At 37.6% G+C, this 16,571-nt stretch overlaps 1 protein-coding gene across 2 annotated transcripts in view; it reads right to left on the bottom strand.

The window, feature by feature from the left end:
• The window catches only part of LOC124632355 (semaphorin-2A-like), a 64,646-nt gene extending 48,341 nt beyond the window's left edge, over window positions 1-16,305 (bottom strand). Inside the window, exon 1 of one of the 2 annotated variants that reach the window (XM_047167160.1) lies at window positions 15,675-16,305. In XM_047167160.1, the coding sequence (XP_047023116.1) occupies window positions 15,675-15,810 (136 nt within the window). In that variant the 5' untranslated portion in view covers window positions 15,811-16,305. The remainder of the gene's footprint in view (window positions 1-15,674) is intronic. The other variant, XM_047167159.1, reaches the window with a different exon arrangement.
• Window positions 16,306-16,571: the final 266 nt, after the last annotated feature.

Raw genomic sequence — 16,571 nt, 5'->3', positions numbered from 1 at the left:
TTACCCGGCCACTGAGAATTTAGCGCCTAATTATGAACAACAGTTATATCGCTAGGGAAATGAGTGCGGTACGTCAGACATTTTGTCTTGTAATTTGAAGCAGGTTGGTTTTGTGTGCTTGTGTTTCTTTTATTTAATTTGTTTTAATTATCAGTTTACATTGGATTGGATATATACCCTAGATAAATGTTGAATAAGTTTGTTAGATATAACAAATAGTATCTATGCATTTAATTTTGTAATTGTGTTATCCTGGGAATCGAGTAAACTTAAATATACTTCTTCACATTCTTAAATAGATTAACTTTCAACTCTTTTAACAGTAATTACGCAACCCCAAGGATTCACTCAGATAGTTCCATGTCATCTTGGTCATAGTATAATGTTGTATTCTTTAATCTTTTTCTATTATGGGTTTCTTACCTGAAATAAATGAATTTTATTTATTTTATTTATAAACATATTTGCGAAACATCTGGAAGTTATTGTAGCTGCTTATGTCCCAAAACTCTGGAATTAAATAAGTCACGGAAATAAATCACAACTTTAAAGTTAATAAAATAGGACACTACATTCATGCGAGATATTTACGGTCATGATAATAAATTTTATAATATTCGTGTATAAATGACCCACTTTGTATAATAATTAAGTTCGCAGATATTCGCGTAGAAACATGGGCGCCCCAGCAGGGGCCGACACAGATAATATCAGTCAATGCTTGCACGTGATTCATTACACCTGCATGGCCGTAGCCACTTCATAAAATAACTTTCAATGTATTTATTTGAGTATGAAAGCACCGAGCTTCGGATACACAATACCTTTATTGCGCAAGATAAATCTTTGTTACAATCGGATTTGTTTAATATGAATATCGAATGAACAACGCGGAGTGAGTCAGCGGTGAAACAGCAGTATTACTGCAGTCAGCACACTGGAGTTCCAACAAGCGATTACATACCACAATTTTGTTGTCAGCCCAACACAAAAGTTTCATTGTGAAACTTAATTGAGTGGGTCCAAGCAAAAATACATATGTAAGCGAACGTGTGTCAAGAAGACAAAAGCAGTTACCTTATTTGGAACCGAACAATGAAGAAAAGAAACTACACCTATACATACATACACTGTCAGATTGCGTAGCTACGTGCAAACTTTCTTCTATTTTCATTCGACTGAACCCACCTGAATGTCGTTAATGTAATTTATTTATTTAATATAGGATCTTTAATAAAAGTCTTCGGTAAAATGTGGAACATTATTCGAATGAAGCCATATTGTTAAGTAGGCTTTTAAATTCCAGACCAGTTTAGGTCGTTCCAGATGAATACACAATTCACTATACAGATTCCCTGCCTTTTATGTACACCAAAAAGGCAAAAATATTGTTCCTGGTTCGGACAATGTAACAAAAAGTGAGGTGCGGTTCAAATAAAAGCAAATGTTATTTCGCGATGCACAGGTCGAGTGGATCGCGGGCCGGCCGATGCACCGCTCTTGGCTCCTTACCAAAATGTATCAAAGCTAGATTTATGTGGGGCTGCGACGAAGGCTGCGATGGTATCATCGGGGCGGGCCGCTGCGACCACGCTGCGCTCCCGCGGCGAGCGCTATACGTGCCGCCGTTACCTCGCCACGCGGCAAACGGTTCTTACACAATACCCACTGAATATTACTGAAGCCTGATGGATCGGGAATATTTTGCACAAGTTTTTGTGAAGTTGTGTTTCATACCAAGCTTCATTGTTTCAACGGCGGCTATGTTTTTCTTGTGAAAAAAAACATAGACGTTTTCATTCAACCGATGCACGCACCGGTGAAATAAAACATGTCGCATTTTATGTTCAGTTTTAACATACTCGTACTTTATCACATTTATTTTTTGACCAGTTAAGTATAAGGGCAACCACCGCACATTACACCGACCTTCAATTAACCGTTACATTAAAGCAGTAAAATATTCCTTACTGCATTCGACTCCCTTTAATAATCTTAAAAATCTTTACATCTCTCTTTGGATTAATAAAGTTCTTAACTGCTTATAAAAAACTTCATAAAGGCGGGTAATATAACTGCTGCTATCTGGTTTTATTGGCTCAGTAATCAAGGCTTGACGTTCCAAACAGCGTTAATAATCCATTTCCAACAACATAAAACGTGAACTGTAGTAAGGGCGACGTTAAAAATATATCAAAGTGTAATATTAATACAGTATAACGTATTGTTACTATTATAGCGAAGCGTGAAATCATAAATTTCAAATATGAACGTCTTCACGCTCCTATGATCGAGAAAATAAATGGATGCACAATTTTTCGTGTTTCGTTGGGGCGTTAAATTATGCGTTTATCATTTAGGGATGTTTACAGAGTGGGCGCGGGATCAAATTGAAACGACTGGAGCGCTGCCAGAGCCGCCCCGTACGCGCTCTCCTGCGACCTCTAGCATAGGTACGGCTTATTCTGACGCATGTTGTTCACTATAATTGATTAATAAACGTGTTACCTATGACGCAAACAAGTTTCCATTTACATTGAATTTAAAGTTGCCTTTGTTGCTATGTCTAGGTAGGCACCACCCAAGAGCGGTCTCTTAGCAGAAAAAAAATGAGTACATGTAGTGGTTGCACTTACAATAGCAAAAATTGCAGATAAGATCAACATTCAAGACAATAAACATTAAACCTAATTGCGTGAGAACAACTTAACAAACGCAGTTTCAAAGATCTAGCGGCTGCAGACACGTGATAAAACTATTTAAGGTAAACGTACCAATACTCGTCGGATTTCGGAAATCACCGACTTTGAAGCGCCACTGTGTGTTAAATATTCAATAGAAAATGAAAATTTTTGCATGACGTGATAGGGTATTTATTCGTTATTCTAAGTAACTAATGTTTTTTAATAATTTTCATGGGTTTATGTACTTATTAAGGCAAAAGTAAAAAAAAGGCGATTTGTACCAATAGTCGTCTGATTTGTACGGATACTCGTCAAATATTCCCAGTACTCGTCAACTTTTAATGCTAATGTAAACTCTCTGCTCTTGAACATAAGGTACAAGTTATGTACATTTTTTTTGTGCTTGAATTTGTTAAGCATACTTATGCCTTTGAAACATTAGGTAGATAGATAGAAAACCAAATCCTTATTTAGAATAGCAGGTCATAATCTGTTAGAAGAGCAGGTATTCAATAAAACAGATACATAGTTGCATTTTAATTAATATTCCTATCTATCAAATGCTTGGAATCACAAAATCAGTCTAAAAATATATTTCGTAATCAATCATATACCTAATCATGCAGTCATTTGCATATGTAGCACGAGTAAAATTATTACTATTAAAATATTTAAGAAAGAGTATACTGTCTCCCACCTCCGGCCAGCCGGAGTGAAGCATGACGGGGGATAGGTCTTCCGCCTCTGGCTTGCCTTCATTGGCCGTCCAGAGTGGAGTCGCTAGAGCTGGGTTAGTAGCTCGGCTCGGAGGGTAGGTGCCTCGTGGTAAGTGACGATTGGGCCGGTGATGCTGGACCCGCAGGGAGCGCGTAATCTGCGTTTAAAGTCCACCGATACCTTCCTCACCCTTCAGCCGCTCATGTATTGCTCTCTTGTTGCTATTCAGTGACTGATTCCCGGGGGCCCAGTAAGTGAGCTGGCGAGCCTATCCACCTGCCTTTTAACATATATTTTATACATTGTCATCGGCATTCGGCAGGTGCCATAGTTCCTATAGTTTCCTATATCCACTAACATCCCAACGCAATAGCCCAAGTAGTTTTCCTCCATAGTTAGCAATAGTTTAGCACAGAACCGGGGATTGTCCTTGGGTTCATTTCTATAGTAGGTATATGTATACAAGGATAATCATCGGTTTTGTGTCACCATTTCATTAAAGTTGTCTCAAAAGGGCGTTTTAAATTTTCTTGCTGCATCTGATGTTGTGGCCCCTTGATTTACAGCTTCTATGGCCCTCTTGCTTGTAGTTTCTTTCAGTCATGATCTGCTATTAAAATCACGATCATGCAATGACTAGGTACATACAATTTTAAATAAAAAAAACTTACTTAAGATAACTACGACAAGCAAATAAGTGACAGGGATGGAAGCTATGTCATCTTAGTTTTAAAACTTACTTTAATATTTTTTTTGCGTCGAAACTAGTTGAATGACATAATTTTTATTCAGGCGCTATTAAGGCACGTTAGGGAGACGCGGTACAATACGCGTGACGATATGCAGTTATTTCGAACAAAAAGCATAGTGTAAGAACAGTCAATTTTTGCTTGCCACAAATTGTAATCCAAGAGTAGTAGAAACAAAGGCTATTGGTAGTTGTACCCAAAGCGGTAGATGTGTATCGCGTGTCCTTAGTAGAATGGCGGAGGCCTACAGCGGCCAATATATACCTAAAAAAAAAACACTCGTAGAAAGTGCATACTTATAGAAAACAGGGGATTTAGCCATTAAGAAACATATTAATTGAATCGAATAACATGACTGTGTACGTGCATCTAGAACCAGCAGAGTAAAATGTACCCCTAAGAAAAAGCTTAAAAGAAACGCAGTTTTATCAACAAATGTAGTCTAAACCTTAAATATGTTTGTTCTAGAGAGTTAACAATTTTGTAAAAGTCCCGATATTAGCTATTTATTCGCATTTTGTACTGTAAAACACAAAATATCCTCATTATGACGATTTTAGGTGCAATTTTTGAGCATGTCCCAGTAGTCGTCATAATAATTCTAAAATTGACGGGTTTTGGGTCAAATGGGAGTTTTAAAGTACCAATAGATGTCACATTAAAAAAATATATCTTCTATGTTAAAAGTATTCCAAATTGCATATTACATCGTTAGCAAATAAACTTAACTATCTAATTAAACAAAGAAACATGCCACAGACCCCACTGGAGTTATGTAAATCAAAACACAAAACCACGTGCTGAGTTTCACTTTTGACAGCTGAACTTCACGAAAAAACTTTTTTGTTAGGGCACACACCTTTCGAATAACATATTTTAGACGCCATGACCGTTAAAACCCCGTATTGTGATTTCAATTGTGCAATATATTATCAACAATATGTTGACATATAAACCAGCCCATTTTAAGTTCGATAGAGATAATAAATAAAAGTTTTTAGATTAATTGACGGCTATTGGGGCATGACGACTTCACCCGCGTTTACCTTATAACTATAAAACAAGCCAGACAATTGATGTCAATTATAAAACTATTCCGTTCAAGATTCCAGACAATTCATCCACTATAGACATGTGACACAAACACAACATTACACTTAATGGAACCACTAAGTACTTTCATTTGAACATCAAATCATTCTTCATTTGTGGAATGTCAAACCGTTTTTATTTGAACCTCTTAGCAGGAGGCCAAAGAATTGTGGGAGATAAAAATCAAAAGCCCAGTATAAGACGACAGATTACATAAATCTGTGTGTTAATTGGAGTTCTGCAAGAAAATGTCTGTTATCAAATGTATGTAGATATCTCGCAGGTAACAAGATATCGTCATGCCGCAGCCGTGTCTCCATCATTTCCGTCAGATTGCCCTATCGCACCGCGAACAGGCAACAAGACCCGATGCGGAATGGCACATTGATATACACTTACACACACAAACCAGTTCTCAGAATAAAGGATGGCGGCGGCGTAACAGAAATAACTCGGTGACCGTTCTTCGAACTTGTGTTGTCACATCCACTTACGGAGAAAAAATATGCAATCACATATTACCATCCATTGCAATAGTTAGTTTTCGTCGTTAGCTAAGTACATATGTGTGACTATTGCAGCTGCGCCTGTAACTGTTTCAGAGGCATGTAGCGGGCACGCGCCTATGATTCATATCGATATTTCATCACGGTCCAATAAAACACTCGATAGTGCAATTGCAGCGGGCGCGGGGCAGCCGTTCTGCTTGGCTCACTTATTTGACTTTATTTGTGGCGTTTGCTTCTCGCGGCGCACCCGCGAGCCCGCTCGTTGGAGCCCGTCCAACAGTTTTACACAATCATTCCACTCAACTAAGCGTTTCCATAAACACAACCCGGCGGGTATGAATTGCACAAAAAATTGGAAATAATTGCCAATTTATTGTGCGTGTTGCTTTTACGCATATCGAAATTTAATTCGTTTGTCTGAAATGTTAAATATATGCGCGTAGTACGCGTACACGCAACGAGAATACAGAATGCGTGCGTCGCGCGTCCGAACTGATGTCTATATTTGTGGCACGGAAACTCAGGCATTTAATTTTCATCCGCTGCCGACACTCCGGGAATGTGTAACATCACTTACTTAATTGAACGATAAATAACTTAAACGCCTATCCATTTGTTTTATTCATTGCAATCATATTTAGTATCCTTTGAATGATGTGTCTGAATTTGGCTTCAATAAACATACCAGAAATGCACCCGATATTTATTTGTTCTTATTTTACAAATTATCATGATCGTCAACGATTACCCACTGATTTCTGAGCATTCAATTGAGTTCACTGTTGTCATTTAGCAGAATCCAATATATGTAGTTGCCAATTCTTAATTATTAACATTATCGTCATTCATTCCGTTGGTAAGTTACCCACGACACAATTACAAAGTTTATAATAACCTTGTTAATTATAATATGAAGTTTCTTAATTAATTGAAATACTAAGTTTAATTTTCAGTATATTTTGGTACCTATAAGAATACAATACAATGATATCTACGTAGTTTCACTAACGAACTCAATGTCACGTTGTATACTAGTTCAACGACTGTTTTATTATTCAAAAGTAATGATGGAACCTGTGCAGACAATATTTATAGACGATAAACAATGAATAATGGGGTATGTAGTCTTCGACAAAACAAATTGATTTATGGATAGATATTGATATCACGTATCTTGACACTGCTTTTAATATGTTTAATTAAAAGCACCAACATTTTTTACACTCTCACAATACATCAATTAATATGAAACTTTAGAAGCATGTTGGAAGCATCTACCTATATAGAACAATAGGTATAGGTACAGGTTTACCTGCCTAGTTACTGAAACTTTTCGTATGAAAGACGTCAAAAGTGCTACTCATACGAAATTATTAATGTCGAAGGCAGTTTAACATGAAAACCATTTTTTTTTCAGTAGAATATACTCATACGTTGATGTCATCTACACAGAATCAAAGGCTAGGATACACTTTACTACTTTTTTTACAATTCACACTGAAACCACATAAATCGCTGTGTATGTCTGTACATAAGCCTCATTGTTCAGATCTTCATGTGTTTGGTCTGGCCAAGTGTCGGAACACACAAGCTCATACTTAACTTCAACGAGGACTTATAATGCCTCGGGAACGTGCGATAAGTATCGCTACCTGACATGAGGTTCAGACGCGAAGGCAACACATCCACCTTCCAGAGAAAATAAGATCAAAAATGTTGCTTCATCAAAAACTTACCGGTTCTCTTATAGATACAATGAAAGCCACACATTTATTTAATATCTCATTGATACGCCCAATCCCATGTTTTATTCCGTAACCAGTTCCAGAATTAACGAGTTCGATAGCTGCTTATAAAATATCGTACATTTCACCACTTACATGGTCATGCACCATCAAACATCCCAAATGTAGCAACTAAACCATAACGCGGAGATAAGCAGCACCAAGTTACCACAAAACACGAACACTACTTACATGTAAAGCGATTTAGATAAGTCCCAACTCACCCATTGAGAATGTTAGTATTGACAGTAACAGATAGTGTCTATTGAATATCTTAGTAATAAAAGCGTTCCTGTTGGTGCGGTGTCGGGGATTGTGTGGAGGTCTCCTCGTCCGCCGGCCGCTCCGTGCTGCAGGAATACCGGTAAAGTGTCATGTTACCAGCCTTATCGCTTAGACAGCGGACCAATATTTGAATACCGCACTCAATACTACACTCACCCGCCCTTGTAAATAAACGCTATCGCTTCCATTAGGGTCAATAATAAAGTGAAAGTAAATACATTCCGATTGTAATTTGTAACGTTGATAAACATCTGTGTGACAATGTAAGAGAATCGATATGCTTTTTATTCCTGTAGTCTGATACCCAATTACGATCGTGTTTATTGCACGTAGGCGTTTTTGGATTAAACCGATTTGGTTTCTGACAAAATCGATAAAAATACTTATCTCGGTGCAACTCTATGATTAGTTTATATCTTATGGGAACGATCAAAACTCAAGATTATGTAGATTAGGTGATTGCAGTTCTACTAAAACCACACATAAATTGATATTATCTATGGATCAAGTCAGTTCGAGGTATCTTATGAATCAAGTATCTTGTGTGTAATCTGTGCAGTGGATTGAAAGCAATGCTATGTTATCAGGAACCGGCTTTATCCATAATTTGTCTTCTAAGGAAATGGGTCTTAACGTAGGTGTCGACAACAGGGTCTAATCTAGTCTGAGATCACACAGCACTAAAAGCTCATACATAATTCCTTTAGGTGTAATACTAAACCTGTTGGGATTACGTCTAAGTAAGCATAAAATTGATATTGTCAGTGTATCGGCCCCGGGATGGCCATCTGTCCGTCCTTCAAGTTTTACGCCTTTCGCGGGAAACACCACCTGCCCGCGCTGCCTCCATACAATTTAGATGAGTTCTAAAACTTTAAATACGACGTTAAATCGCCTAACTCCGATATGATTCCATTGGCACTATATAAAGCGGGCATTATAGAAGAGTTACCTGCTTATAAGTTTCCATTAAATATTAGATAAGTAGTCCAGTTTATTGTTTACTCTTAAAAGTTGCCTTTAATTTGTTTAAATTATTTTTCAGTAATATTAACATAGTGAACGAACCGCACTTGAAATCACATTACACGTCAATCCTGTTTTTATAACAAATTGAAAACCTTGTCATTATTGTACTGTTTCCGGCTTTAGCAAAAACCTTGATTGGAAAAACATGATTGGTGTGGCTACAACATTTTTTTCCAAAATACTAGGAAAAAACATATTAGGTAGTAGTTACTGATAATGCTAAGAAACAGTCAAATCTTAGCAACAGTTCATAATTTACAAGATTATCTATTTTGAATCTATAGAGCGAACTACCTGACCTGAATTTCTATATTTGAACGTAGCTTCTAGTTCTGACCGTGGCTATACAAACTCCTCATAAGGGGTTGGTAAATATGCATTCATATTCAAAGCCATTTCCTCTCATGTTCTTCTAAATGTTTCTTCTACAATTTACACAGACAGAGTAATCTTCCCTCTTAAATGCACAAAAGCGAACGAAACCAGGAATGTACTCTTATTTTATACGGACGGCCATAAATCCTAAAAAGCTATAGATTATCCATACAGGCAGAGTGCACCTGTTCTCAGTGCAGTTTATATACGAAGCTATGTGCTAGATTACGAAAAATACTATTAAAAGTATGTGGAACTGTCCTTTACATTCTGATTTTGATAAAGGATGACTAATGTTGAAACAAAACTTATTGCTGCTGCGATTTTAGACTTTAAAGAAAAAGCTTGTAGCTGAACTTTTTTTGTTCAGCTGCAAATCTGACTCATCACCGTTATAAAACCAAAGATACCAAATCTAATCAATCGAAACACAATAAAGACAATTTAGCTCAACATACCTGCAAAAACCAGAACAAAAAAGTACATAAACACTTTTAAATTAAAGTGGAATACGTATCCACAATTACAGACGATGAGCGGAGCAGTTAAAGCAACGTCAGTCAATCTGAGACAGGTCTGTCAGTTCGATTTACACAAGCCCGGCTTGGCTGCGACGGTACACGCCCAATAAACCTCCTTTAGCACTACAAGGAAATCCCTACACGACTTCGTACGGTATTGGCAAGACTTTACTTGGAACATTACAGATATACGATAGTATGAAGATAACAATGCTATAATGTACACTACTATACGAGGTTCGCGATTCTAAACAAAGACGTTAAGTGTGCTGTTTATCGTAATGCGAGGTTTGTTTTAATGTTGAACTCACATATTATGTAGGTATTTTTGGAACTGTTGATGATAAATCTAATCTGAATTTCTTACGTTAACGTTAATTTAGTTTTACCATTACGCTGAAAATAACTATCTCATGATTCAGATGATATTTGGTACACCTATTACAATGCATTGAAATCTGAGGGTTTTATCCGGACACGTTAAATTATAATATATGGAACAAGTTAATGCATATTGAAGAGTAAAATCATCAATTCATCTGAAATATAAAAAGTGAACTATTTATTTCTTATTCGTCAGTCGTAGGTAATAAATAGTCAACCATAGAAATTCTAATTAGTCATAAACTACTTTTTTCATATTCGAACTGAAATCTTTACATGAAAAAATCTTCCCAGCAAACTAGCTCTCAATGTATTGGCTTAATAATATACTTGCAACCTACAAAATAGTATATTTTAAGGTAAAGGAGCATCTATGTAGTTTGGGTCCCAAGCAAAGGAAGGTAGGTGAACCTATTGCTGCTAAAACTAGGCTCATCAATACTTTAGAAGCTACAGAAACACTCTAGAGTAAAATAGTTGAAAAAGCCTTTCATATTTTTCCTCACCCATGACTCAAACCTGTACCTCACGCTGAACTATTGTGCTAAACCATTAGAGTGAAAAAAAACAGTCTTGAAATATACCCTTACATTCAACTCCGAATGTAGAACAAGTATTTAAGAGCAGAACGATGAATATCGGCCATTTCGTGGAACTCGTTAAGTCCTAGATAAAACCGTGTTGTCTAGATAACTTAATTAGAGTGATTATCACGGCTGGCTGCGACGTGATCATTACAGGTTCGCAGGAAGGCGTCAGGTATTCAATTCCGAGCAATTGTCGGCATTTTTAAGGGGAAATACTGTAACTGGGTTAGTAGTAGCCTAGATTCTGTTGCTTTATTACTTAGGCATTGCTAACAGAGGCTTTTAACGAAGGGATGTGTTAGAATATGAAGTGGTTGAGAAAGTAGCTGTGGATTCAGCGATATTTCATGAGAAAGTATAGGCTATTATTGCTTTATAACTTGTCCCCTAACTGCTTCATAACTTCACCTAACTTTCTAGAATAAAATAACGCATTATCGTCTGGCATAAATAAGTTGACACAATTTCACTATATAGAATCCTACTTACGGTGAAAACTGAGAGAAATCTTATCATTATTGGATATTTCAATGTTTACAAATTAATCTCCATGATTATAAGAAGCGTTCAAAAACACTTAAAAATAATCCTTCTATTGACAAATATTGTGTATTCGAACGTATTTCAGCACCACAAACACTTTACCAGTTCAAACCTTCGCACTTCCGGAACACGTTAATCCCTATTTTTAGTTTGAAGTATTGTTCGTCCGTTTTACGATAACAGAACCGACAACTTCTGTTTGTGACACAAAACAATCCTGAATATTTTGTTGTGGTTGTGGCGTTACTTATAAGTTGTCTGGAAATAAGTTGCGTTGGAAAGTAAAGGATAAATAGGAAGCTTTATGTTTTTACTTGGTTCTTTTTTATAATTTCATTGACGGTCGCCTTTAATACTTTAACAATTGTTTCATACAACATCTCTATAAATAAAAATGAATTGTTGTTCGTTAGTCTGATTAAAACTCGAGAACGGCTGGGCCGATTGAGCTGATTTTGGTTTTAAAATGCTTGTAGAGGTCCAGGGAAGGTTTGAACGATACGAAGTCCGCGGGATCAGCTAGTAATAAATAAATTACTTAATGTGTAAACCAACCATTACAATAATCTAACCACACAAAACGTCTATCAACAAGCAAGCCGTGAGAACAAAACATAGAGATATGCTCAAAGCATGCTCCGCTCCAAAGATAATTCGGTAAGCGATACCTGTGGGTGTATCAAGCGGTATAGCGGTACTGTGCCGGCCGAATGCGGGCCAGTAAATAGGTTTATATTAAATAGCGATAACATCGCTCGCTGTCAGAACGATTGCTGGGCTCTCGGCGATGAGACCACACGCCAGGCGGCGAGGGCGACCGACTAACGCGAACATTTATTGTTTTAACCGCGCTCTGTTTAGCTAAAATTCAACCTTTGAACGACGTGTAATGCTCCGTAAAGTAATTGCGGCCAGCAAGTACCTGTTTATGCTTCCTAAAATAAAAGTTTAGGGGCCAAGTCGGATGTGCTTTCAAAAAACGTTACCAACCAGTTGAGATACTTGGATACTCACGCACTCAAGTTTTCATGAGTCGTATACGTAAAAAGATTTAAGATTATTACTTGGTCAATTTGTAATCTATTATCTTATTTACTGTACCAACAATAAGTTAAAATTACAGGGTAAATATCATGATAGCCCATTGAGTAAACTTTCACCGCTACAGTTTTTCTAAACAACATTACAGGTAGTTAGAGCTTTCACATTATAACTCAGCTTGGCTAACAAGGAACAAGGGAAAATGTGCTACAAAATTGTGTAACAATACTTTACCGTTAAAATTGTAGCACCAGGTACTCTAAGCATGCGCTCCACGCTTAACTTTCCCGATAAGCTATAAATTAAGTTAGGTGTCAGTGCGCACTACATTTTACTTGTAACAAATTTCGCTACACTATCTTCATCGCTAACCACTTCATAATAATCTTCGTAACATGTAAATTAAGTCATAAATTAAAGAGAAAAAAACGGCGAGTCCAGACATGCGTGCCTAGCCTAATAGCTACGACTATTAAGATACATTCTATTGGAATGATGTAGCTAGCACGTTATAATAAAAACTGTTGGGCATAGCTTATGCTTCGATTATGTTGGCTCGTTTATTACTTAATTTAGCCAAGAGTAGGGCTGCCAATTGTTAAGTGGGGAGCCAAATGAATACAGTCACGATCCATGACGTGTTCCCCACATTATAAATGTTTTATTTTTTGTTGCTTTTAATAGTCCTCTCATAAATGCAACTTTAAAATAAGTACAAAATAAAAAATAATGCTCTTCTAACCATACTTCGAGAATTCTTCTTGTAATTTATAACTAAACATCTTTTCATTTACCAACACCCACTGAACTCATGTGGCAGCCCTAGGCAAACGGAGCGCGAGTCGATTACCTGCGCGAGCGCACGCTGGACCGGTTCGCATGATCCTCCGCCCCTCACCTTCGCTCCGCGGCCCCTGGCACCCATCGTGCATAATATTTTTTGCTCCATAATCCACATAAAGGGGCCTGTTCGTTAACTGTGAGAAGTAAGCCCCTTACAATAAGATACATCATACATACTCCTGCTCTTTGTAAAGATAAACACTTAAAGACTTTAAGCCGCACTGCGCTTTGTAAGACCCTAAGATCTTATTTATTCGCGTAATAATTTGGTTCATTGTATAGTTCACTTACTGAAACTTTTAACAAGTATGCTACTTGTTAGAAGACCCGCTGACATAACTTTACATAACTACAATAAAATCATTAAGATCCCGACTGTAAGTTTAAGATATTGGTAAAACATAATAAAGCTTTAATATAAACATGCTCATGAACGAACAGTCTGGGAAGATTATAATTGGAAGTTTTATCTGCATTTTCTCAATGGATACCATTTTATAGGCAATTAACACGATGGTTTGAATGTACTTATTTATAGCCATTCAAATTATTCACAAAGTGATTAATTATATTTTATCTAACTTCCACGTCTATAGTATCTGACTGTTTTTTTTCTTTTATTGAACCATTGACGTTTCCATTCTTTAATTATCTCCAAAGAAATAAATAGGACGTAGTTAAGATAAATATCTAAGTGGCCAGACCCAAAGTCCGTTAAAGGAATTTGAAAAACCATTGTAACGGCTCTCAAACCAAAGCCGTAGAATGTAACAGCTCTTGCTTTTTGCTTTCAAACCTTGAATGAAATTGTACAATTTACTGATTGTTCATTGTCATTTATGATGGCTTCATCTTTTGTTGAACATATTTCTGATGTTAAAAGCCAATATAATGTTTAGATGAGATGAGCTTTTTAATATAGTGCGTTCTTTGCGTAGACGCGTCACCAAGGAATGTTTGCTTCATGCTAATGACACCAATTGTCTTCCCAATGTCCGAAAAGAATTTGGAAATGGCTGTGTGCGAATAAATTAAATATTTGCTTTAGTTGACGCCAGAATTCCGGGAAGTAATTTGAGTTGAGATAAATCGCACACTTCGTGAGTCTGTATTTCAGAGGGCAGATAGGTTGATGTCCCAGAAAAGTCAAGTTGCCTATTTCGCCTAATTCTAGAATCTACAATAAAATAATTTAATAGCTCTTTCACGAGTCGACTTCGTATTATATGAATATAGGTATTGCTTGTTCGGGTAGTGCTTTTAAGACTCATTGATCTGACTCACTGGCCACAGATCCAACTGTTATCAGAAAAGGTTGTAACTTTGAGGGTCCAGATAACAATACCACGCCACCCTTTGGGAATGTGGGAGAGGCATTATTAATGCATGCAATTGTATTATTTGAATTAACATTGACGTGTATTGATTGAACTAATACAACTGGCACAGTTCCACTGTTTAAACTAGACAAAGTATCTTTAGACTCGCAACAATGTTTATTACACTTTGTTGTATTTGAACTTTGTTTAAATTCACTGTTGAGAGCTAAAACAGGTAGGCACTTTAAAGTTACTACTTAAAGGAGACTTCAAAAACTTTTGAGACATAAAAAATTTGTTGAATGGTGAACAAAAGGTTAAATAAATAAGTAACCAAAGGTTACTACTTAAAAAAAATTAAAGTATGAAATTCATTGCGTAAATTACATACATAATTACATAGACTTAAATTACCTACCTATAACATAACAAGATGCTCATTTCATCTTATCAATACCAAGCATTTGTATAGATAACAAAAAAACGGAAATATAAAGAATCGCAACTGGATTTCCGTGGAATAGGTTTGTTTACAGTTTTTCGTATCTTTTTATTCATTTATGGTGTTTTTACGAGTGTCGAAGAGGGTAAATGTTCTATTTGAGTGTTCGTGTGTGCATCCCGTTTGGTGCCGGCGGGCGGCCCACGGTAGATCGACAGCGCATAAACATAAGTTTGCGTGACTATGCCATGTACGGAACACAGCTTAACTTTTATGTTACCGATTTGCATTTACTGATGAACATATTACTGATTATTTATCCCTTCAATCTATATCCTGCGGCATAAAAACTGTTAAAACTTACCTACGTACATGTTATTGAAGAACTTTTTTTATCTGCGGTAATTTCCTGAGTTCATGCTGAACCTTTTAATTCGGCTTGTATTTTTTCGTAATGTTTGGTGAGTCGTAATGCGTTAAGTAAATATTTAACTTACGCAGCTAACGATGCATTAGCTGACTAAAATTCGGCGACTTACTACAGTTATCTGCAGAATACACCAAACATCATTGTTAAGTAAATATTTAATTTCATGATATAATGTCGTAGGCATCTGTCCGTCCTACTAACTCTGCGAGTGCTGTGACTAATCCGTAGAATCGGCCAATGAACTGCACTATACAGGTACCACCTACTTACCGGTACAAAAACAATTTGGTTGTTTCCTACAAAACAGTGGAGGTGAGTGAGTATGGCAGTGATGACTCACCTCTGTGGTGCCTGACGCGGTGGTGCGACACGGGCCGACAGCACGGCTGCTCCTGGTACGCCGTCCAGGAGTCGGCCAGCACGGACGCCAGCACCGCACACAACACCCCAGCTGTCCATTGTCTACCAGCACCCATCGTGCCCGCAGTCCTACCCAGCGCACATCCAACCCGCACTCACTGCTACACCTTACTCTCCAACATAATCCCTGATCAGTCCATACAATGCACCTATGACTATTATAATCCTCGAGTCAACAAATGATTCCGGAAAACTTCAACAATGTTTATCTGTTTACATTACGCGCACCTAAACCAAAATCAGAGAGATTATGCTTCCGTTAAGATCATTCGAGTTGAACGGACTTCTGTGATTAATCACCGCAGTCGTGCCGCGAGCCTGTTATCTCATATCGAGTTATAATCTGTTCGTGAGGGTTTACTTCGTTCGGTTCAGTTGATTTATTAGTTGGTAAAGAAGTACGCCACGATCGTGGTAACGCAGCGTCGTCGGCGGGCGACAGGCGTAACGTGCGCCACCGGCATCGCAGCGACGAGAACTGAAAATGTTTCGCGCGGCCAACACGGACCGGCCCGGCTGGAACCGGCACGCGCGAGACAACAGCCGAGCCGAGGCTTGCCGCCGCCTCTGCCGGAGCAACAAGGATGGCACGATCACGGAACCCCCAGACCCGCCAAAGCTCCAAACGAATGAAAAAGCTCGCTCCACTCGTTTAAGGAAAGTTATAAGTTAAAAAGTTTTGATAATTTCGCCGATCCGGAGCCGCTTGAATTCTTGCGGGGGAGATTTGACTGCGCATTGACCCTCGGTGTCGTTGCGAACATATTGTAACGGAGGGATGACCCCTTATATAAATTTACCTAATTTATGTTTTTGT

This window comes from Helicoverpa zea, chromosome 8 (assembly GCF_022581195.2).
Source record: "Helicoverpa zea isolate HzStark_Cry1AcR chromosome 8, ilHelZeax1.1, whole genome shotgun sequence".
Classification (NCBI taxonomy): domain Eukaryota; kingdom Metazoa; phylum Arthropoda; class Insecta; order Lepidoptera; family Noctuidae; genus Helicoverpa; species Helicoverpa zea.
Note: the sequence above shows the minus strand (reverse complement) of the source record. Positions and strands in the feature narration are given on the sequence as shown.